Below are 22,612 nucleotides of genomic sequence, written 5' to 3' on the forward strand. Positions count from 1 at the left end.
CCATGCTCATTCCTACGATTCAATACATGACTTAATGAAAATGCCCCATAAGAAGATTTCAAGACAGCAATGAAACAAAAGATTGCCCTTTTATTCAAACATTAAACCAATAAACCCTAATAGATAGTCTCGTAGACCATTAAATGGTAGAAAAGAATTGAAAATTAATACAACATGCCCGAAACTATTGCCCTAGATTGCTGGCCATTTTAATACAAGCCATGCCACTTTGAAACCTCATCCTCTTCGCCAGAGCTTCTCACACTTACTGAATCACCATGTCTTGCGTATCGTCTCGCTCGCCGACCTCCAGCCATATCATCACTATCATAAACCCTCACAATTCCCGTGTGCGTATGCCTTGATCTCACTCTTCTCTCCACCCGCTTCGCAACCTCGTTAGCTTCAAGGAGACTCACAAGCTTCCGCTTTTTCTGATTCAGTTGGCCCCAGATTCCACGGCATAATTTGTAAAGGGAAGAATGATCACATGTCTCTTGCTTAGTATTGGAAACAAATGATTCGGGGTCCTTGCTCAAAACGGCCGGGGAGTAATCTGGTTTTCTCCATTGGGGTACAGTTGTACGCTCTGGTAGCTTTGGAGAGGTCGTCGTGGCGTTGGTAGTCCATCCATCTCGCACGAGATCCATAGGGGTAGTTCCCGTTGAGTTTTCTATGGTGAGAAGCTTGGGGTTGCATTCCAACATCAGTCTGACGATTGGCGTGAACTTATGCCTCACAGCAATGTGAAGAGGCGTGTTTCCGGATCCATCGAGGAGTTCAAGGTGAGCTTGGCCCGTTGGTTTGGCAAAGTCAAGGAGAAGCTTCGTTATTTGGACGGGTGTGCCACTAACCCATCTATGGTGTGAACTCAGATGATTTACCCAAGCAGCGAAAGGTGTCAGTGCCCCAGGGTTATCGGCCGAGCGGCAGGTAAGGAGTGAAGAGACCACCGAAGGATCGATCAAGTCCAGGAGTTCCTTTAAATTTGTATCCAAGGAACGGTATGATCCATTCGGTTTGTTTAGTATATGGAGGATATTATTGCCCAGCACATCACGAGCCTCCACGTTGGCGCCAGCCTCAATGAGAACCTTAGCAAAACGGGGTCTGCGTTTGGAAAAGGCAAGGAGTAAAGGCGTATATCCATTGGAGGATTTCCTTTCGAGACAGCCTGGGACGTTTTCTATAATATATTTAACCAGTTCCAAGCTCTCATCTGTTTCTCTGCCCATAATGGCACAATGCAGGAGCAAGTCATCTGAAACGAAAGAAAGCCATGAGTCAGTGCTGAATACCATTGATACAGTGCTGATAAAGGAGGAAGAACTTACTTCTTGAGCTAAGCCATTTTTCAATGAATTTTTCTACTCCGCCGGGCAGTTGTGATAGCTTTCTTAGCCGCTTATCCTGTTTGTTGGAGTTTGCAAACTCCATATAATGTCTCTTGGGGGCAGTGCCGAGAAACCATTCGACATTGACCAGACTGCCAGCCAGAGCAGCGCGGAGAAGTGGTATGTCCGATTCGCTGCTTATGCGTGAAGGGGCATCTTGGCCTGCAGCTGCAGCCCAGTCCTCGCGCTTCTTCCCGTGAATTGACAGACCTTGATAATACTTTGGCTTTTGCTTGATAGTGATTCCACCCTCTTCCACAAACTTGTCCAGTGGTAGGTGAGCTCCAGTCCGGCTAATGATCAAGGCAATGCATCGTGGCTGTCCGTCTCTTAGGGCATCGTTGAAATTTGTGCTGGAGAGCAATTCGTAAGGGCTATCAAAGGCACTACTAACGATTTCAGATTGTCCAAGATCCAGCAAGAACCGCAGCAATTCAATATTGTCCTGCTCAACGGCAAAATTGAAAAGGTTTATATGGCTCAAAGAATGCTCAGCGGCGTTGGGGTCTGCAATAAGGCTGGCTCGGCAACTCCGTTGAAGGACATCGAGCGGTGAAACGTTGCTTTCTGCCTGTGTTGCAACTTCGCCAATGTTGTCAATGGTAAGTTCATCACAAACACCCTCACCAGTGATCTGAAGCCCATCTTCTTCCTGCGACTCTCCCGCATCAGATTCATCCTCATCGTCAGATTGCATATGATATGTCTGTCGGGTAACAGTCTTTGGTTTGTACTGCGCTCGAACAATTTGAAGAATGGCCTTTGCAACATCAAAATGACCCCTGAGGACAGCTATCGAAAATGGAGAAGCTCCCATGCTTTCGTTCACGGAGATTACGAGAGGAGACATTTGCTTATCGGGACCCCACATGCCGAGCGTTAGGGACTTAATGGTCTCTATATCACCAGACCATGCAGCTTCAAATCTATAAGGGTAATGGTTAGTGCTCCTTGGAAATGCAAAAAGATAACAACCCTCTAGCCCTGCATTAGAACTTACAGTTTTATGTAACCTTCCTTCCTCCCGCCGGAAAGATCAGCCACATTGAAATTGAAGTCGATCTTGAATTCCCCAGGTTTCCCCGGTGTAAATACCCTAGGCTGCCGGTAGTTGATGCAAATGGCATCTGGATGTAGCTCCTTGAATGTTTTTGCTTCCTTCGTGACCAAAGCCGAGTGAAGTGCTTGGAAATCTTGTAGGAGGGCGGTAATGGCATCGCTCTTTTCTTCCAAACCTTTGCGGTTCTTAGCCTCTTTAATTGCCTTCTCATATTCTTCCTGTCGCCTCTTGAAAGAAGCTTTTTCTCTCTCAAGACGCTCTCTGGCAAAGCAAAGCTGATAGCTGCCCTCAGGATATTCAGCCAGATATACCTCGTCACTTTGCAATGGAGTTGGTGGTATATTCTTGCAAGATTCTTTATAGTCCTGTAGAAGGCAAATTTTTGCATCAACGAGGTCCAATAATGACTCACCGGGGTTGCTAGCATGCTTCTCCGAAAGTATAGTATATCCAAAGGTCGATAATGTGTTTGGATCCACTCCATTTTGAAGCAATTTTAGGGCAACCAAGGGTTGATCTGTCACGGTAGCAGCTACAATTGGCTGTATAACGTTTTGTTGGAAACAATTGAGGTTGGCATCGGCATCACGGGTCTTCAGCCACTCACACTGGCGAATAGCAATCTGTATATACTTGCTAAAGTTGATATCTGGAGGCGCCCCGAGGCTAAGGAGTTTCTCGACAATATCAGGGTGCCTCGAGTCCACGGCAACAGTTAAGACAGATTCGGCATAGGCTCTATAGGAGACATCTTCGACGGCTAAGTGATCTATTGCCCTTTTGACAGCAGACGGATCATGCTTCATAAGGACATCAAAGAGCGCTGGACGGCGGCGGGCAGCGAAGTAGTGTAAAGGAGTTCTTCCTGTTAAATCGGCTTGTGCCGGAGTGGCACCAAGCTTCAGGAGAGTCTCAATCATGGTAACAGCCTGATCTTGGGACAGTTTCAGGGGTAGAGTTAAGGGGAGAATCGCCCCTGGGTCCAGATGGCTGATCTTAGGAAGCTTTATTGGAAGAAGAACATCTGCTCCAAAAGAGGAAACAAGCTCCTTCACAACTTCTGCATGACCATGGACTATGGCAAGATGCAAGGGGGTTGCATGACAGTCCCAAGCAACGGCGTTGATATCTATGATATCCGGCTCAGATTCGTCAATGTCACCGGGAATGGTTTCCTCGTTATCCATTTTAACATCTTGCTTTTTAACGTCAACGAAGGAGCCTGTTATCAAGGACATTTTATCCTCGTCAGAGTCCTCAGGGTCTTCATTAACAACCACCATGTTATCAGGGTCAGTCATGTCAACATCTTCAGTTTCGGCTTGAGTATTTTTCTTTGTCGCACGTTGCTGGTCTTTTTTCTCTTCTTCTGCTTCTTCATTCTCCTCGCTCTTGTGGAGTAGAATGCGAACAATGTCAACACTCCCGCGCTCCGCTGCGAGATGTAAAGCCATGCGCCCGTCTGCAAGACGTGCGATTAATCGCGCTCCATGGTCAACAAGGCACTGTACGATCTCCGGAGTAGAAACCATGGTTGCTAAATGCAGAGGGGCTCTTCCAGTGTGATCACGGCGGTTTGGATCAGCACCATCCCTTGAAAGCCATTCACGTACGGTTTCAATATCATTATCGGCAATAGCCTGGAATAGTCGAGCAGTATTGCCGATGTAGGCCATTTCTAATCCCGATGGTTAGCCGGTCCGAGCAGTAAGCATGATAGAGATGTGTAAGGTTATGCGTACCAGTCCAGTCTGTTTCAGTAATCGGGTTGAAACTTCCGATTGCTTGTCGACCTGGGTCATCTTTGATAAACGTGACTTCACCCGAGATGTAGACCTTACTCTCCTTTTCCCATACCTCTTCCTCTTCAGGGGTCGAGGGCTTAGGACATGAGCCACAGCAGTCATGAATGATGTCCTCGACATCACCAAAGAACACTGGATGTCGATGAAGTGCAACCTCACGCTCTTGGTTATTCCATTCAGCGTTTAAAAGCAGATCATGGGTATATAGAAGCTTTTCAATCTTCCTTGCATGGAACTTTTCACCATATGGGATTGTCTACACCAAAGTAAGCATAATAAGTAGTGTTTAGGGAAAACAGAAGAACTTACGATTGTATGATAATCGGATATTTCCTCTTCATCCACCCATTCTGCCACTTCGTCCTCCCAGTCGTTTTTGATATTACCCCTTAACTTTCGTATACTCCGGTAGGAACTAGTGTATGAAGGAGGACGACCTCGCTCCTCACGTCTCTTTTGCGTATACTCCTCTCGATCCCTCGACGTTGGCAACTGTTCTAGAACAAGCAGTCGAGCTAAACCAGTTGTTCTCATAAAACTCCGTTCAAAAATTGTCTGTCATTTAAAGTTAGGGTAGGTAAACATGGTAATGGTTATATGACACTCACAGGATCAATGCGGGATCTATCGAGCTGAGGCCAAAACACTTCAAATCCACGATGAGAGTACTTTGACAGACGGTTTTCATAAGAAGGTGAACGTCTCGTTAGATCAATCTGGTTCGTCTGTGTGATAAGCGCAGCAATTGCACGAGGGGCCGCGTAGACGTTCTTGCCATCGTATGCCACACAAGAGCAATCAACATCGAAACCGGTGATAACTTCTGCAAGGGACTTGTATATGCGTAAAACCACTTGGACATGGCGAGTGGGATACTGGGAGACAATGGTAATAGTATTTTTCGTCCTGATGGAAGTCGTCTCATATAAGATGGAGTCCTTGATCTTCTGCTCAATCTGCTTGATCTTCTCGATTGTCTGCTCCTCGTTTAGCCCGTAAATGAACAGGTCCACGTCAGATGCAGGAGCGAACTTTTCGTGATAGAAATGACGAAGTTGCCGTTTAGATTCCTTGTATTCGTCTGGCACAGGGAGCAGCGCTGTCACCACGGAACTTCCCGCAGCAATGACATTGCTCCAGTCAAGGTCGCTCAGAGAACTCTCAGAGAAGAGGTTGAAGTTGGTCTGGAATTCTTTGAACGATGTGACGACGGCCGGGGAGCCATTGGGTCTCCTATCCTCGTCTTTCAGGGGCAGAAGATACTTGTCAGTGAGTTCCTGCGGCTCGGAGTCGAGGTCCCGGGCCTGAACACGGAGATCGGCAACACCATCAGCTCCATACAAAGGGACAACATTGACGTGATTGTCCCTCAAGATGGGATTAGAAGGCTCCTGGGCAAAAATCTGACGTAAAGCTGAGTCGTACTCATTGTACGGTTTGAGCAGCTCATTGATGGGGGTATTGGAGTTCGCCTTGATGTAACAGAGAAAGTCGGAATGTTTTGCAGGAAGTTGAGGGAGAGAAGACATAATATCTTTCTTTAGGAGCTAGTCACCACGAATGGTGATAGTTAATGTAGGAATAATGTAGGAAACTAAGGAAGCTCTCAGGGGAACACAATTGTCAGGGAATTGGCAGCCAGATGGAATGAATTGTCTGATAGAAGTCATCCAGACAGAGACCGCTACCTGACCTTATAAAGATATACATCTGCTGCCAACGAGGATGATCACCCCTTTTAGTCCCGTATCCAAGCCTCTTAGTTCAAGGCAGCAACGGGCCTAAAACACGTGATGGGGCTTTATTCATGGTGAATTCGCGACTGGAGCCTTGAGCTAACGCGTAAGAAGGCAGCAGGAGGTTAGCGAAGGATGGAGGAGACGGCATGGCAGCCTGGAGTGGCCCAGTTTTGGGCCGTTGTCCGTGGTGATGATAGGGCGTGGGGATGCGACTTGAGCCTCAGCTCGCTTAACCTTCCCGCCCAGCGGAGTTTATACTCGAAGGATGGGAGAGGATGCCTGTACTTGTCCAGAATTTCGTCGGGCGGTCATCGAGGGGGAAAGCTCCGAAATTCCGTTATTCCAATTCAAAATAAGGGGGTTGTGCGTGTGATATCACTGAATTATATATATATACAACTAATCGCCTCCAACAAGAGACTGATGCCTGGACGCTCATCCCAACAACCAACTTGCTTGCTGAAAGAATCTAAACCAATTATACTCCGGAAACCAAGAAAAAGTAGGAAAACCTGAACAAGGGAAGCAGAATTCAATTATCAATTTCCCATCGTAGGGGATTTTTGGCTGGTGGTGCCAACATCTTCTCCGGGATGCCCGTTCGGTGCTGTTGCCGCTGATGTTTCCATGAGCTTGTCAATAACTTGCTGGACTGTATTCACTGCTGGACCCATGCCGGCCTCATCCCATTGTCGAAGGGTAAACGTGTCGCGGACTTTGGATTTGATGATCTCCCAGGAGGTTCTGACCTTGGCTTTGGACTCCTCATCCATTCCCGTAAGCTCGACCTCGAGGCCTTCATACTTTATATCTTTTCGGTCCTCTATCTCCTGCTCGGTCTTTTTAGAGTCCTTTTTTGCCCGCTCAGTAAGTTCTCGGAGCTCGGCTTCTGCCTCTTTCAATCGACGCTCCAGCTCAGCATTCTGGCGTAGCGCATTTTCAGCTCGTTTGGTCTCTGAGAGACAGGCCTTCGCTCGCTGGTGTATTTTGGTAAAATCTTCCGCGGTGACTAAGTCAAGAAGCTTAGCTAGTCCATCGTCTTCAGCCATGGCATCGTCTTCGTAGCCTAAACGGACGGGTCGACGGCGAGTCCTGGCAGGGAGAGTTCGCCGTCTTTTCGAGCTTGGTTCATCCCCTGGCTTATCTGCGTAATCGCGTCGGTGACGAAGTGAACGGCCGCCTTCATACGAGACGTGGCTTGCCGAGTCGTCTTCGCTCTCGGTGAATGGAGAAAGGGTCTCGCGATCTTGGAAGGATGATGCCTTTGCACATTCACAATTGTCAGCCCCCGAATTAACTGACTCTCGGAGATTCACAGATGACACTAACCGCACCAGCTGCAGCCTCTCTAGTAGATGCTTTTTTCTGTTCAATCCTCGCTCTCAGGACCTGTTTTTTTGGGGCAACGTTAGACCAATATGGACCATACACGTTTTCGATCAAAGCGATCAAGATGGAAGAAAGCTCTGATAAGGGTAGAAAAAGCGAGAAACCCGGGCACTAACGGTCGAATGCCTCCAAAGTAGAGCTGCTGTGGTGCGATGGGGGAAGAATTTCTACAGAGCCGGGAAGAAAAGGCCATATTAGTTAGTATTAACTGGACGATACACCCGGACAGCTAACCTTGCGCAGCTGGGTAGGGGATATGAACCCTTTGAAATTCTTCCCACGACATGTCTGGATTCTCAATCCTGAGATTTACAAATCTCGCATCCTCCTGCTCGCCCCATCGCTCGCCGCGCTGCTTCTTCCCGCTGCCGCTCGCGGTTGCAGGCTGCTGTGGCGCCGGAGAGTCCATCGTCCCTTGTCTCTGTACTCCGTACGTCGGTACTAGGTCTTTTCAATCCGCAGTCCAGCAGCCGCGCAAGAGACGCCGAAGGAGCTCGGGATATGCCAAGGGCGCGCTGCCTGGTACGCAAGGACACGAACCGAGAGCACTCGAGCCGGCGATGTGACTGTGACCGCGTTGTTGTTTATGCAGCTTGTCGTTGCTTTCTTTTCTTGCGATATGGTTTTTTTTTTTTTTTTTTTTTTTTTCTTTTCTTTATTTTTCCTTTTGGTCGGTCACATGATCAACACTTTTCACAGGGGCCGAAGATGAACAGATTTCAAATTTAAAAAAAGGGGGGGAGGAGGAGATATCATGCTCGGGGAGTCCCGAGTGTGGACGTATTTATGTTTGGTTCTGTAGCTAGACAGGCGTAGAAGCGATAAAACAGGGGAGATTTGATAGCTAGTTACAGTCTGGGCAATGTTTTTGAGACGTAGAGTCGCAAAACGCCGAATTTGATTGAAAATTTGGTCAACCGAATTGCGATTTGACCGGGAAATTTGGTCGATTAACATAAAACGCTCCGCACGAAGAAATGTGAAGAAAACTAGTTACATACATATTATGGTATCAATATAGATTAAGAATGTGTCGAAGACGCAGGCTTGCTGGTCGCTGATTTCTCGATGAGCCGGTCGATGGAGGTCTCCAGCGAGGACGTTTTGGGCCCCATTCCGCCTCTGTCCCATTGCTCGACAAACATGACGTCGCGGATTGCTTCCCGGACCTCTTCCCAGGCGGCCCTGACCTCTCTGGCGGTCTCTTCCACGTCTCTTAGCTTCTTCTCGGCCTGCAATCTCTCTGCATGGGATGACCCCGACCCGCCGTTGACGCTAGCAAATGCTCCGCCACCCCGAGGTTTTCGGGGCTGTCTATTACTACTCGACCTGTCGCCGTTCCTGTGGCCTGAGTCGGAAAAGTCGCTATCGCTGTCCTCAGACCTCGGCGTGCTATGATTCCTTAGTGGCAGAGACGCCTGGTTCTGGTCTCGTAGCCTTAATTCACTGGCTGAGTGTCTGTCAAAATAGTCTAATCTGTGGCCGCTGGGGCTGCCCGCTTCAAAGGAAATGTGCGTAGCAGCATCATCGTCGCTATAGATGGAATTCCCGCTGGGAGTAGGAGTATAATCCCTTGGAGGAAACACCGTCTAAATGACAATCTTTTAACATTTTTGCGCTCAACCCGAGAGGAAAAAAATTAAAGAGATAGTGAAAATGATGAGACAACTAACCTCGGGCAGCGTAAAGCCGGCTTTCAACAAATGCTGCATCCATCAAAATTAGCCATTGGTCATCAGCCAAAAATGATGAAAAGACCGACACTTACATTGTATTTTGATGATATCACTCCCGGGCTGGGTGTGTAATGACTGTAGAATCGCTAAATTTGGTATCAAAATCATCAGTTTCAAAACCAATTGATGAACGAAGGGCCGCGCTCAAAGAAAAAAAAAAAAAAAAAAAAAAAAAAAAAAAAAAAAAAAAAAAAAAAAAAAAAAAAAAAAAAAAAAGAATTAATATGAAGACTGGTCACTTGGGGGATATTAACCCGATGAAACTCCTTCCATGTCATAGTAGGGTATTGAGTCCTGAGCCGGAAGAGCCTCTCTTCCTCGTTCTTCCATCTCGAATACTTGCCCCTCTTCCCTCGCTTGCGGACACCAGAGGCGGCCGGGGAGGCAGAGCCTTGGTCGGCGCTCATGTTTGGTAGAGACGGCGATGCGGCAGCCGAGCTGGGAGGTGGCATGACAATTGACCTGGCCAACACTCGAGCGCTGAAAGAAGAGGCAGGTTAAGAGACCAACATGAGACGAAACGCAAGGGGGTGCGAGTTGGTTAATTTGGTACCTCGCTGTTATAATAAGGATGGCTCCGGTGAACAGGCTTTGTTTCAAAACGGGCTAACCAACTTCTTTGGTTGACTAGTGAATTTATCTCTGCCGACGCGTTAAATTATTAAATAACCGCCAATTCAACCCTCGGTTCGCCTGGGATGGTAATACAGCGCTATCTGGATGCTTATCACCCTTCGCAGGATTCCTGGCTCGCCCGGGTTCGCGTGCATATAGCACCAACGTTGAATAATCAAATTGGTTGGCCATTTGGTTAGTTTGTCAAGTTACGCGAGCCAATCAGTGGTTCGGCGGCGATGCTCCCTTTTTCTCCCGAGGGGGGGCGATCGATGGAGATTTGAGAAGCGCCCAGAGATGCCAATTGTTGTTCAATTACTGCTTGCAACTTTTGGTAGATACATGCATTATGCGGCCTAAAGGTGGCACAGGGCCTTATTGTGATGTCTGGTGACTATACGCAGCCAAAGCGACAGCTACATTGGGCCATTGGCGACTCGAGTGATGATGAAATGTCGACTTTTGTCCGTCTTCCGTGGCCTTTTGCCGCTATCATGGATGTCTCACTTGTTTATAGCTAGTTGGTGGATAGTTATAGGAGTGTTCGCTATATTTCTCGGATGATAACTAGTTTACTATAATAGCCGTTATTATACGCAATTATCCACATCGTACCATTACTCACGAGGTCTCTGTGTTAGAATCGCCGCGAAGGTCCTCTTAAATGATTAAACAGTCGGTAGATTCGACTTTTCAGGAGAATTCGGACGGTCTGGTAACTAGCAGTCTGGACTGGAGGAAATAAAATAAAAAGACAGTAGTTGATCAAGCTACCTAGGTATACCGCGAGTGAAATTAAAGAGTGACAGAGAAAGGAGAACAAGAGTAAAGGTAGTAGCCAACGACAAGCAGATAACTATCGGCCTTCCATAATTCCTTCTATTTCCCAGATATTGTAACAGCTGGCCGTTCGGAACCCGTTTGCGATACGGTGTATCATTTGCTATTTTATGTATCGAGGATATCAGGCGTGGAGATATGAGTTGTCGTTATTTACTCCTTGCCGCAGATGCAGGTGCTATATGATGTTAGTATACATTTAATGAATATGAAAGAAAGAGTTTCACTCACAGGCGCAGGCTACCACCACAGTAGCCAAACTTGCGGCCAATGGAAAGGCACTATATATATCCGTCAGCCCAAGACCTACAAGGCCGAAGGGCAAAGAGATTAACTTACGTGAGCATGGCACTCTCTCTCGTTCAATGGGCAGCCGAAGCCGCGCTTCCCAAGGTTCTCGGCGGCAACCTCGTCGGCTGCAGCAGCGGGAGCATTGTCAACTGGTGGAGCGGCAATGGCAGCGCTTCCCATAAGGGAGACAATGAGGACGGTGGCGAGCTTGGTGAACTGCATTTTGATTGTTTGTTGGGGGATTTGAAGCTGAAAGGCTTTAAAATGAAGGGTTGTAGTGAAGAGTTAGCTGGATAATTGAAATTCTTTGCTGTTGAAATGGAAGTCGTCGAGGGCGGGAGGGAAGGGGGTATTTATGTTTTTCGAGAACGCCCTTTTAGCCTGATATCTCTCTCTGTCATCGGGTATGCAAAATCGTTGGATATGACAAGACTTGCTCCAATGACTTCGTTGGTCTAAAACGAAGCTGAACATACCCTTTCGGGCAAAACTTCTGACATCCGTCCTTGTTTTTCTTGCTCATTATGCATCAACCGGTCAAAGCGGTAATAATATGCATGACTGGAGAGTGCAAATGATGTCAAGGGCGGAGAAAACGAGAGCATTCCGTGTCCAGAAGGCTATGTTATTGTGGAAAGCTCTGTGGTCAGACAATAAAGCAATCTTGCTGACAGCTTGGCGTTGTGAGCAAATGTACTGCTATTCCCATTATTCGCATGATCTTGGTATCCAGAAAAATGAAACATCTATCTCGTATACTGGTTGCAGAGCATAAGGCGTACGAAGTACTGTTCAGCTTTTGGAATTCTCGTAGAGAAATCTCCAATGTGCGATGTTCAATGCTAAATAAGGTGGATTTGTCGCACCAGAACTAAAATGATCGACATTAGACCCCGGGTATCGTATGGAGCGAGTTGTTCTCCATGCCAGGGTTGATCTGCAGCCTTGCCAAATGCAAGCTGGCGAAGTCATCAGTCCAAGATCTTGGGTGCATTGCCTCTCACTTCTGCCTGCTCTCTCTAAAGCCATGGTATTGGCTGGGGTATTGCGTTAATGATTCAAGGCCGAGATACGCTGACATTGTTTATGCACAGCAGACACCTGGTCTCACGCTGTGAACAGTGACGCCCGTTGCTCGTCTCCAAGATACATCTCGAACCTGCTGCGGGTTGCTCGACTGTGGCTGCATTGTCGATGTCGTTGATTTGGCCGGATTCAGGCAGAAATAAAAAAGAAAATAGTCAGCGAATAAGCAATTCAACCAATGGGAATAGGCCGTTAATTGCATAATGAATTTATGGCCAATCAACGCCCGACTCAGCCACATTAAACGCCCTAGCGCCGTTTGTGGTGGCGTCGGAGGGCGGGATAAAGGTACAAGCAACAGCTTCAGCCTGCATCGAACAGCACCATAACTCGAGGATACACACGCCCTACAGCGAACGGGACATTTGGATAGCTTCACGAGCTGCAGCTGGCAACGATCTTCTTCATTTATCCGCTTTAATTCTTCTCGGCTTCGATATATTATCTTCTATTGGCGGGCAAACAGCTGTGTTCAAAGCTGACCTGACGATGGGCTTCAACCCCACCACCACTATTTTGCTTGTTGCTCTCCTACTCGTCGTCTTGCCGGCGAGGGTAGAAGCATTTGGAGCTGGAAGTAAGCTATTACCCCTGCCGTGTTACACGAGCAATAGAGAGAGACCCCAAGAAAGCTCGGAGAATACCCCTGGTTGTGTTCCTGGGTACTCCGGTCCCGCATCAATTCGGTTGGTGTACATTATATTGACGAAGACATGCAAAACTACTAGATATTGCTTCTGTTTCAGCCGTCGAAGGCAAGAATTGGCGTCATGGAGATATCGAAGATGTCATCAAGACCCTTGCATTCATCAAAGGCCATAAATGGACCGCCAATATGGTGAAGAGGGTCTATTTTGGTAACTGGTTAAGAGATTAGTGAGTCCCCCTGACGTGCTAGTTACATCTCAGCTATGATGCAACATACACACGCTCTATATGTCACATGGTATAACTGACATGGCTGTTGGTGTAGCTCGCAAGCTGTCGATGTCGGGACTCTGAAGAATGTTCCCGCTGACAGTGTCCGTGTTCTTGTATGGGTCTTGTCTTTTATGACTTTTGGATATGCTACGGCAGAGTTTGAAGTTACCTCTGAGAGGCTTGGAGTGTATCGACCAGAAGAGCACATTGAGTATGTCGTATTGATCGTAACCCGGTCCGCCGCTAGGTACCTTGCTGATACTTTGTTTATAGTAATCCAAAGGGATACGCAGACGATGCAGATGCAAGACAGTATGATCCACGTTTACGCGGACCTGTCCAACGAGTCGAGCTTGAAATCGACCATGAAACTGGTATGAAAAATTACATTGCCAATGAACGAGGCAATTGGGCTACGAGTGCTGGCTATGTCAAGTACAGCTTCTCCCGTAGCATCCACTTTGCTCGACAGTACATCAATGGAGGCCACCTACGCAGGGGTAAAGATGAAGACCTGTACGAAGCTCTGCGCTGTCTGGGCCAAGGCTTGCATACTCTTGAGGACTTTGGTGCTCATACGAATTACTGCGAACTAGCTCTGCGCGAGATGGGCATGCTCAATGTCTTCCCTCACACGGGAACAAACACGATGATGAACATCAAAGGAAAACACATCTTCCCATTAGTAACAGGTACTTTTGGAATGGTGGATTTCCTCCACTCAGTGCTGGGTGAAGCCTCGGACCATGTTACGCAATCTGAGATCAGCGAGTTGGACACTACACTTGAGAATGCAGAGGTGGGCGGTGCTACCACAGGCTCAGTGAACGCCCTGACAAGCTTGCTGTCCAAGGTCCCTGGCATGGGTGATTTGATTGCTGAAGCTGAGAAGCTGAAGGCTAGCTCGCAAGCCCAGGCTCAGGCAAACAGCAATGCAGGCTACGGATACGGAGGTGCCTCTAGAGGTCTCGACGACGGACAGACACAGGCGTATAGTGCAACGGGGGGATATGATCAGACATCTCGGGCTGGGCCGGGAGGATTGCCCAGTGTCGACCCACAGAAGGTTATTTCCCAAATATATCCGATTCTTGTCTTCAGAGACAATGTCGTGAGGAGAATCTCTTCTGTTGTATCGAAGATTCCTGGCCTCGAGTCCCTTGTCGAAAAGATTACAGATACGCTCAGCGTGTTTATCTTTTCGTTGCTGTCTCCCTTCGTCAGACCTCTTATCAAAGTAGCAACGTCACAACTGCAAACTGGGTCATCTGGAGTTATCAGCACCTCCGAACAGCATCAGTACGAACCATGGACGGATCCAAACTGTACTGATCCAACTCACTCCCTGCTTTCAAAGGATCACTTCTCCAACATCCTTAATGAGCCCGCTGGACATGTTGCGGCCGCCATTCTCAAATATGTAGTGCCTCGAGTGTTATATGCATGGCAGCACGTCGATATCCCAGTCGATGATGTCCTCGCGGATTGTATGAGGGTATTTCACCACCCAGCGCTTCGAGACATGAACAACGAAGCTCATCGGACGATGTTTGAGGCTGTACAGAACTGGGCTCGCTCGAGACGTGATGGTGGTGCCAGTCTAGATACGATCTTGAACGCACAGAGCGTGAGAGAAGGCAAAAACCATACTGGCGGCAACCCCCATCTGCAAGGGGGTGGTCACGGACATGGATCTGGGCATGGATCTGGGCACGGATATGGTCAGCAGCCAATGCATGGAGGGGCCCATGGCTATCAGCCGCCATATCAACAGCAACAGCAACATCAAAGCTACAACTCACCTCACTATGGCCAGCAGTCGTACCCTCATCAGGGTGGTGGCAGTTCTCATCATAGCAGTAATCCACTATCAAACATACCGGGCCTGTCAGCCCTGGCAGGTCTTGCTGGCAATTCTTCACACCACGGGGCAGGCCACTCAAACGCAGGGTCTGCAGCATCATCTATTCCATGGGATAAGCTGTCTCATCTGCCCATCCCAGGCGCATCCAATTTAGGCAAAATAGGAGGATTCTTATCAGGATCAGGGGGCCGAACAAGGGACCTAGGTGATGAGACCAGTAGGGGTATCGCACCAGAGGAGCATCCAGCATCACGAAGCACAACACCTCAACCTGATATGCCACCACCAGCTGGCTACGAACACTATCACCAGCAGAGAGAAGGTAATCCAGTATATGAACCACCGAGCGAGGGTGCCCACACATACGATTACTACTATGGTCCAGGCCACAACAGCGGCTACGGCCATTCGCATCAGTACTAGTCAAAGCTGATATGAGACAGCCCCTCACAAAGGGAAAGCTTGCATGTACATAGCTCGATAAACTCGCTAACACTTCAGATTTCGTCCGAAACCAGACGGAGACCGATGCCCGAGCTGGACAGCGGAAAATAGAGGACCCCATAAGAAAACGACCAGCCTCTGAGGCTGAAAGGGGTTGATGCCCAGTCTCATGTAACAACAGCCAAACTTCCCCAGACAAAGCTAAGCTGCCAATAATGATGTACACGTCCAATTGAAATGAGCAGGGATTTGACGTTGCACTACTGCGTGAAAGGAATAAAATCCAACTTGCATGGCCTGTTCTCTGCCTTCACTGTTGCCCCGGTCCTGGACCTCCCTTAGCGAGAGCGCTAGAGGTCTTCTCACAGCTGGTTGGTTGAGCAGCTAACTAATTGGTTAACTCGTCAGGGAATTATCGCGCTTTAGGCTGTGGGGCCGAGGATAGGATTCTTCTACTCGAATCGTTTCATCGCAAAAGAAGTTACTTCTTTTCAACTGGATTTAATAATGCGTCTCACACCCGATGCTCCTTTCAATCACGATTCCGCTCCTAGAGAGCTTTGAAACCCTCGGCTTGTTGCAACGTCTGGTCTAGTCAACCATTTAGCGTCTTGCATGGGGCGTGCATGGACTCTTCTAACGGCTATGGCTCGTGGAAGAGCTCGCCGATGCCCCTGGGTGGTGTACTTTTGCTTCCGTAGTCTCTCTCTTGAAGGATCAGCTATATAAAGAGGCGCTCGTGGCCGCTGGTTCCGTTGCATTCGCTGCTCCAGGTCCAGTGTCTGCTTGCTATTTTCGCCTCTGCCGATTACCTACTCTATCAGTCGAGGCAGTCAATCTAGATAACTTATTCACCATGATGCTCAAATCTGTTCTATCTGCCCTTGTGCATCTCGGCCTCGCTGCCGCTGCCTCCTCTTCGTCCGCTCCAGCCAGCACCACACAGTCCGGCAGCCCGTCTCCTACGATCTCGATATTCTTTCCCAACACAGCGCGGCCAACTGACGGCCCCATTGTAACACCACTTGCAGATGCATCGGTGGTCAGCGTGGTAATATTCCCCTCTTAACGGTGCAAGAGGAAGAACGATACACATGAACATGACTGGCTGATTTGTCTCTAGAAAGAGCCATTGACCACCGTTGCTGTCTGTATCAACTTCGTTTCGCGGCATTCATGTGAAGCAGACATGCTCCAGACCTTCACTGTTGGCGGCACGACTCTGCTCGAGTACAACGAGGTCAACACTGATGAAGGCATGACTGGGTATGTTGTTCTGTACTCTACTAGGATAACGGGGCCCAGTTGATTGTAGCATGCTGACGGTTGAAACTAGAACCATTCATGGCGGCTGTACTATTCACGAAGCTGCCACCTGCAGCGTATCCTTCTCTACGGCGATAGCTAGCTTCAGCACTAACATGGTAGAAACTACCACCTATCCAGCATCAGAAGTCACTTACGTTCCCGTCACCATCACCGCTGGAGCTGAAAAGCTGCCAAAGGCCACCCAAACCAGCGGCACTGGTGGCCCAAGTGGTACTGGCAAGCCAAACAGCGGTCCTAAGGCAACTGGTACGCCTAACCTGGCTCTTCTTGGTGGTGCCGCTGTTTTCGGTGCGGCGTTGGCTTTGTAAGGGGATGGATGGGTTTTTGAAAATTGTCTCGGGCTAGACCTGTTATGTTAATTGAAAAATGTCTAGTCATTCAGGGTATATATATGAAAGCTCCCACTGATAGGGAATGTCTATGGGATATCAACAGAATTCTGGATTTCAGCATGGAAAGACATAATAGCAGGCATCGACTGGCTTGCCAGTTTAAAAATCTCCGCCAAGTTTGGGTATTCAAGAGCCTCTCCTGAAAGAGTTCCAGTTTGGTAACAGGCCACTCTAAAGACCGGCACATCATATTCACGACAGTGTATTCTACACTGGGATACAGTCTCAAGTCTTGACGATTAATTCCACTGCTTCATTATCGCTCTGAGAATAATACCACACAGACCAACTGAAGGATATAAGCTTATTTTCACCCCAGATCACCTACATTACCTGGTACCAAGATGCGGGCTCGGCTCGTCTTGTCGATCTTTTGAAGATCGCTATTTACGTCCAAAGATGGGAGACCTGACGATTTAGTATTGTGTATAGATAAGATGGCGAAGCCCTGTTTGCTATGCATTTGCTATTAAAACATTACGGGAATAAGAGGTATAGTATAATACAATTAAAGTATGTGCGTGAATGCGCAATTCCCCGTGTTCATGAAGTCATATATATATGGGACTAGCACCCTGCGCCGGTCAACCAGAAACGAAGTTGAAGTGAAGTAAAAGAAAGTCATAAATACCCATGATTCGTTGATAAACAGAAGCTTTCGTGCTTATAGTTTCGTCCCTTCCCAGCCACTGTCACTTGGGCGTCTGCCTCGCGGCTCTGGTCCGGCGGTGGAAGGCATCCGGGTCTGTCCAGAGGCCCCATCCATCCCTGCTCCATTGCTACTGCTACCGGGGCGAGCATTTATTGGCGTTCTCTGACTTTGATGTATCCGGGAATTCATGAGTAAGTGGACCTGCATTCTGACCGTGTTCAGCCCTGCTGTGAGATGAGCCATATCTTCCCTCACACGGAGGGTGTCATTCATCATTGATATATTGGTACGAGCCTCGAGGTCTGCAACTGTCGAGGTAAGTTGTAATACTTCTTCTCGCAGTGCCTCGTGGATAGATAGGAGGTAAGTTGTAGTGTTGTTATGGTAAGGAGCCGAGGAGTTGATCGTAGGCGAGGATGCGAGGGCATCCCTTGACGGAGAGACACTCCGGTTCAGCTCAGGCACTGGAAGATTAGCATTTTCAGTCCCGGAGTTGGATGTTAATTGTACTCTTGATGGAGGTCGTGAATTTGTCTGTGAGATTGCAGACCGTAGGCTGGCGATGCTGTCTTCAAGGAAAGAGTTCTGTTGTTTCAGCTGTCGGATGGTGGAGTCCATGGTTTCGAGTCTTGCTGCTTGACTCTCGAGGTACGGGCCTAATCTGGCCAGTGGGCAGGACTCTTCATGGTCCTTGAGCTCGGTTTTCAAGAGTCGCGTCACACATCCATACTTCGAAGCTTTGCAAGGTACAGTAGCCTTTAGACAGTTGTCTTTGTGTTCTTGCTGATTGACCTTATAGTAGACTTCCTCGCAATCAGGACATGTCATCTCTATTTGCGGACATAGATTTGTTGCATGTGCCTGGAAGTAGTTGTCAGCATTAATGTTCAAGGTTATCGAATATTCTCTGAGTAACTGCAAGTACAAACCTCAAAGTCGAGCTCCATCACGGACTCCCCACATTGTCCGCAGTCGACAAGTGTATGCAGACACCGATCTTCTGGGCCTAAATCCTTTTTGCGGATTTTCTTTTCGCATTGCGCATCGGGACATGGCATCCATCGATACTCACAGTACTTATCTACGTGCACTTGCGCATGGCCGCGCTGGATGGTCTCGGTACAGCCTTCAGCATGGTACGGACACTTCACCAATATGTCATCACACATGGCGACCACAAGTCGCGGCACGGTTGTATACGTAGCATTTGTAGGCGTACGGCAGGTAGGACAAAGAAATTCGCTTGGCTGCGTGAACTGGTTCATATCGCTTGAGGATTTGATACAATCATCCAGACAAGACCGGCAAAAGATGTGATCGCATCGTAGCCGAGTGGGAGTGATGAACGGGCAATGGCAGACGAGACACATGAGATTTTTGTTGTATTCAGACACGGCTTCGAGAGCCCGCAGGTCTATAGAGTTGTCACCGGTGCCAGACGCCATTCTTGCAGTCCTGCGCAGTAAGGCGCTCTGAAGCGCGAAGGACTGTGTCTGATATGCAAACCCGAGGGGCGGACAGTGGGGGTGAGTCGTTGTTCGAGATATACACAGGTAGTTAGAGTCGGCGGGAGCTCGAGCAGCTGAAGGGATCAGTCCCAAAGGAGCAGAAGTATATCCTCGTCTGCCATCAGAGCAAGGTAGGCTCAAGCAAAGCAGCGGAACTAGATTTCTGGCTCCGACAAGCAGCAAAACATCGACCAACCACCCGGAGCTCGTTTCAACTTGGTTGCTGTCGCTCACTTTGTTTTTTTGATATCAAAAGCGAAGAAAAAGCAAAAGCCGATGGAGGTTTCACGTGATAAAGATTAGTCATAGACATGTGACTGTAAAATCACATGATCCGAATAACCGGGCCTGAATTATTTATCCGGTTTTTATTAGTCATTCATTGCCAAGAATGTGAATGTTGAAGGCGAATAACACTTTCTTGTGGTCCGTGCACGAAGCTAATTACGACGTCCAAGGTCGCTCCTTTGGCTGTTTGAGATGTTTGAGACGCCAGCCAGAACGAACCCATCTCATAGACAGTCTTTGATAGAACAGAGCATGAGATCGAGAGTAGCGGTTACTCTGGTTTAATAGCCCACTGCTAGCTCTGCCTACTTCGCTTTTGCGGGACACCGGAGACCGTCGGGACAACAATAAACTGGGGGGTATATATAGGAAACTAAGGCTGATAATCGACCATGAGCAACCCATCTCAGCTTTTCCTTTTGGCAGACCATATAAAGCTCTCTCTGCTAGAGCGGCAAAGAGCAATCTCCCTTGACCTTGAACCCAACGCGCAGGATGGAGAGATATCCCGTTCGCTAGAGTCGTTGCGAGAGGGTCTGGAATCGGCTGAGAGGGAAGCCCAAAGGCTGGTCTCTGTTGGGGATGCGTAAGTTTTATCACTTCATTGAGACACAGTATATTTAGCTAATGTTACGATTGGTAGATCATCAAATGACTTCAAAGAGCAAACTAGCTCCCTACGAGCCCAGTACGAGGACCTCTCACGTCAATTCCATGGCGACAATGCACCCTCCCTATCCACCCAACCAAACAATGAAGAGCTGGCCGAAGACTTCATTCGTGCAAGCAGCACTCCGTCTATCCTCAAACATCCTACACCGCAACACCCGGTCTCAAAATCTGTTCGTTTCACGGACACTTTAACCGCCAGTGCTGAAGAGCATGACCCCAACCGCGATGCCCTGCTTAGACCCTACTCTGACTCCCCACAGCCTAGCTTCGACCCTTCAGAAGCTACGAACCAGGAAATCCATGATTATCACAATCAGGTCATGCAGGAACAAGATGAGCACTTGGACCGTCTGGGCGAGTCAATTGGGCGCCAGCACCAGCTGAGTATCCAGATTGGAGATGAGCTGGAAGGCCAAGTTGCCCTTCTGGATGACATGGACGGCCACGTTGAAAGACACCAGGGCCGGCTGGATGGGGCGCGAAGAAGCCTTGGGAGATTTAGAGAAAAGTCAAAGGGGAGCAAGGGCATGATGACCATCATTGGACTGATCATCGTACTAGTGATTTTGATCGTGATTCTCAAGTGATCAAGTCATTGTCTCTTCCCCCATTTTGTGTCTCATTCCCCTCTGCTCTTTATTTTTTATGACGATTTTCATGACCTTACAAGGATAGCAGGTTTGCTACCTTGTTTACTTTCCTTGCTTTAATCTCGTTACCACATAACTCGGAGTGTATCACATATATCCCTACGGCCCTAGCTGGTCATTTGTTTTGTTTCCTATTTTCAAGGGCGTTATTTTTGGAAAGGATAGCTGGCGTTACTACATCGTATATATCGCTTTCCTTTGTCCACTGCGATTATCGGTCAATGCTCCTGAATATATATTTGAACAACCCAGATTAGTTCCATTTGATGTTTATCTCGCAGCTGAGAATAAAACGTCTGTCTATTAACAGTCATGTTGGACACCCCAAAAACAGAATTGCATATCTATACTGTTGGTCCTGAGCGATGCAGCTTCTTTGGGTTACTTGAGCTGTGATTCTAAGCTTGTGGGAAGTTTTATGGCCGGTAACAGACGAAAACATTGCTATTATATTTTTTGGGCATAAATACCATAAACTAGTCTTAAGCATGACTTCACACTTCAACTATTTGTAGGCCTCCATTCTATGCATCGATGAAACAGCTTTTGGCTGGACAGTCGCTAGTAGTGGAAACGGCACAATGGCAAGAAGAATAAAAGCGAGCAATGAGTTTGCCCAGCCGTATCCGAGAGATTTATACATGTATGGCGCAGCAACGGGTAGGAACGTTCCCATGAGGTATCGCATCGGCAGGACAGCTGCAACTGCTGAGGCAGATCTATCTCCAAAGATATCGACAAGATAGTTCATGATTGGAGTCGTGCTGGAAGCCAGGGAACCCACACAGGCTGGTAGCGAGGGTTGGAACGATCTAGTGTACATGGTGCTGCAACGTCCAGCCGTAGATGAACAGGCCTGCTGGAAACAGGGTCATGCCAGGGATGGTGGGTATCAGGCGATTTTCCGGCAGAGGCTGGTCATCTGTTCCAATGGGGGCTGGGTTGCGAGTCGATAAACCCCTGTATAGGAAATAATCAAGGGTGAAGCGACAGTAAATGGCTCCGGTAAGTGTTCCGAGGGCTGAGATGTTTAGTTAGTTTATTTGTCCCCACGTTTTGGAAGTGTAAGTGGTTAAGGGTCAAGTTCATACTCAAGGATATATAGATGAGGCCAGAGTGACTTTCAGAAAACCCATAGGCATCTTGGAATGTGGTAGCCAAGGTCGCCGCGAGGAGAGAAAGATAGGCGTAGTGGATCGACAGGTAGCAGGCCATGATTATCGCGACATTAGAGCTAAACAGGATAGTAAATGGCCGAACTGCTAGCAAACATAGTCCCTTGATGGTAGACCACTTCCATCCCTTAAAGTATTTCGACCTGGAACTGATCTTCTCGTTGTGTTCTTCCCGCCGTAACACAGGCAAATAGGTTTCTCTCATCACGCAGAGGCTGACAAGCAGTAAAATACCAGTCATCATGGCGCTTAACCAAAACGTCCATCGCCAGTTCAGGCCCTGTGTTATATACCCTCCTGCTATAGGCCCTACAGCACTGCCAAGTATGGGTATCAAGCTCATGACAGACATGGCAGCGCCGCGGTTCTTGACGGGATATAAATCGCCTATGATGCTTGGGTTCAGACAGGTGGACGAAGTAGATGCCCCAGCCAGGAATCGAAAAGCAACGATCATGTTGATGTTGGAACTGCAACCCGTAACTAGGGTGAAAATAAGAAATATCGTGTTGAAGATGTGGCAGATGGGTAGACGACCAAACTTTTCTGACAGCGGCCCAATGTACAAGGGGGCAATGGCTTCACCGAGGTTCGGGGCTGTCAGGTAGAAGACTAGAAGGAAATTATTGTTGGTGTTGAGGTCATGAGCAAAGATGACCAGGGACATGTTACTAGACATTGTTTGTCAGTATGTCAATTATCGATACAGTTGTTAGCGGATACATACACCACAAGGGAAAGACATGATATTGTACAAGCAAC

General features: G+C 48.1%; 9 protein-coding genes across 9 annotated transcripts; 3 read left to right on the top strand and 6 right to left on the bottom strand.

The window, feature by feature from the left end:
* Positions 1–209: 209 nt before the first annotated feature.
* Positions 210–5,788, bottom strand: ARB_07412 (ankyrin repeat protein; the record flags this gene model as incomplete). The annotated part of the gene is made up of 6 exons (XM_003014805.1): positions 210–1,261; positions 1,335–2,320; positions 2,395–4,132; positions 4,197–4,515; positions 4,569–4,751; positions 4,868–5,788. 6 exons carry the CDS (start codon positions 5,786–5,788, stop codon positions 210–212), a joined length of 5,199 nt encoding a protein of 1,732 aa, XP_003014851.1.
* A 749-nt stretch (positions 5,789–6,537) lies between these two features.
* Positions 6,538–7,796, bottom strand: ARB_07413 (uncharacterized protein; the record flags this gene model as incomplete). Its single annotated transcript, XM_003014806.1, has 3 exons — positions 6,538–7,260; positions 7,328–7,464; positions 7,622–7,796. 3 exons carry the CDS (start codon positions 7,794–7,796, stop codon positions 6,538–6,540), a joined length of 1,035 nt encoding a protein of 344 aa, XP_003014852.1.
* A 613-nt stretch (positions 7,797–8,409) lies between these two features.
* Positions 8,410–9,575, bottom strand: ARB_07414 (uncharacterized protein; the record flags this gene model as incomplete). Its single annotated transcript, XM_003014807.1, has 3 exons — positions 8,410–8,976; positions 9,156–9,209; positions 9,378–9,575. The coding sequence occupies 3 exons, from the start codon at positions 9,573–9,575 to the stop codon at positions 8,410–8,412; spliced, it is 819 nt and encodes a 272-aa protein (XP_003014853.1).
* Positions 9,576–10,805: 1,230 nt separating this feature from the next.
* Positions 10,806–11,091, bottom strand: ARB_07415 (uncharacterized protein; the record flags this gene model as incomplete). The annotated part of the gene is made up of 2 exons (XM_003014808.1): positions 10,806–10,859; positions 10,918–11,091. The coding sequence occupies 2 exons, from the start codon at positions 11,089–11,091 to the stop codon at positions 10,806–10,808; spliced, it is 228 nt and encodes a 75-aa protein (XP_003014854.1).
* A 1,353-nt stretch (positions 11,092–12,444) lies between these two features.
* Positions 12,445–15,163, top strand: ARB_07416 (uncharacterized protein; the record flags this gene model as incomplete). The annotated part of the gene is made up of 4 exons (XM_003014809.1): positions 12,445–12,532; positions 12,684–12,831; positions 12,929–13,087; positions 13,150–15,163. The coding sequence occupies 4 exons, from the start codon at positions 12,445–12,447 to the stop codon at positions 15,161–15,163; spliced, it is 2,409 nt and encodes an 802-aa protein (XP_003014855.1).
* Positions 15,164–16,040: 877 nt separating this feature from the next.
* ARB_07417 (GPI anchored cell wall protein, putative) lies at positions 16,041–17,067 on the top strand (the record flags this gene model as incomplete). Its single annotated transcript, XM_003014810.1, has 4 exons — positions 16,041–16,235; positions 16,308–16,450; positions 16,500–16,801; positions 16,925–17,067. 4 exons carry the CDS (start codon positions 16,041–16,043, stop codon positions 17,065–17,067), a joined length of 783 nt encoding a protein of 260 aa, XP_003014856.1.
* Positions 17,068–17,569: 502 nt separating this feature from the next.
* On the bottom strand, positions 17,570–18,385 carry ARB_07418 (TRAF-like signal transducer, putative; the record flags this gene model as incomplete). Its single annotated transcript, XM_003014811.1, has 1 exon — positions 17,570–18,385. One exon carries the CDS (start codon positions 18,383–18,385, stop codon positions 17,570–17,572), a length of 816 nt encoding a protein of 271 aa, XP_003014857.1.
* Positions 18,386–19,745: 1,360 nt separating this feature from the next.
* ARB_07419 (uncharacterized protein) lies at positions 19,746–20,612 on the top strand (the record flags this gene model as incomplete). Its single annotated transcript, XM_003014812.1, has 2 exons — positions 19,746–19,939; positions 19,997–20,612. The coding sequence occupies 2 exons, from the start codon at positions 19,746–19,748 to the stop codon at positions 20,610–20,612; spliced, it is 810 nt and encodes a 269-aa protein (XP_003014858.1).
* A 568-nt stretch (positions 20,613–21,180) lies between these two features.
* ARB_07420 (uncharacterized protein) lies at positions 21,181–22,529 on the bottom strand (the record flags this gene model as incomplete). The annotated part of the gene is made up of 2 exons (XM_003014813.1): positions 21,181–21,534; positions 21,729–22,529. 2 exons carry the CDS (start codon positions 22,527–22,529, stop codon positions 21,181–21,183), a joined length of 1,155 nt encoding a protein of 384 aa, XP_003014859.1.
* Between the last annotated feature and the right edge of the window lie 83 nt (positions 22,530–22,612).

This window comes from Trichophyton benhamiae (assembly GCF_000151125.1).
Source record: "Trichophyton benhamiae CBS 112371 chromosome Unknown contix00378_25.r1.exp, whole genome shotgun sequence".
NCBI classification, from domain to species: domain Eukaryota; kingdom Fungi; phylum Ascomycota; class Eurotiomycetes; order Onygenales; family Arthrodermataceae; genus Trichophyton; species Trichophyton benhamiae.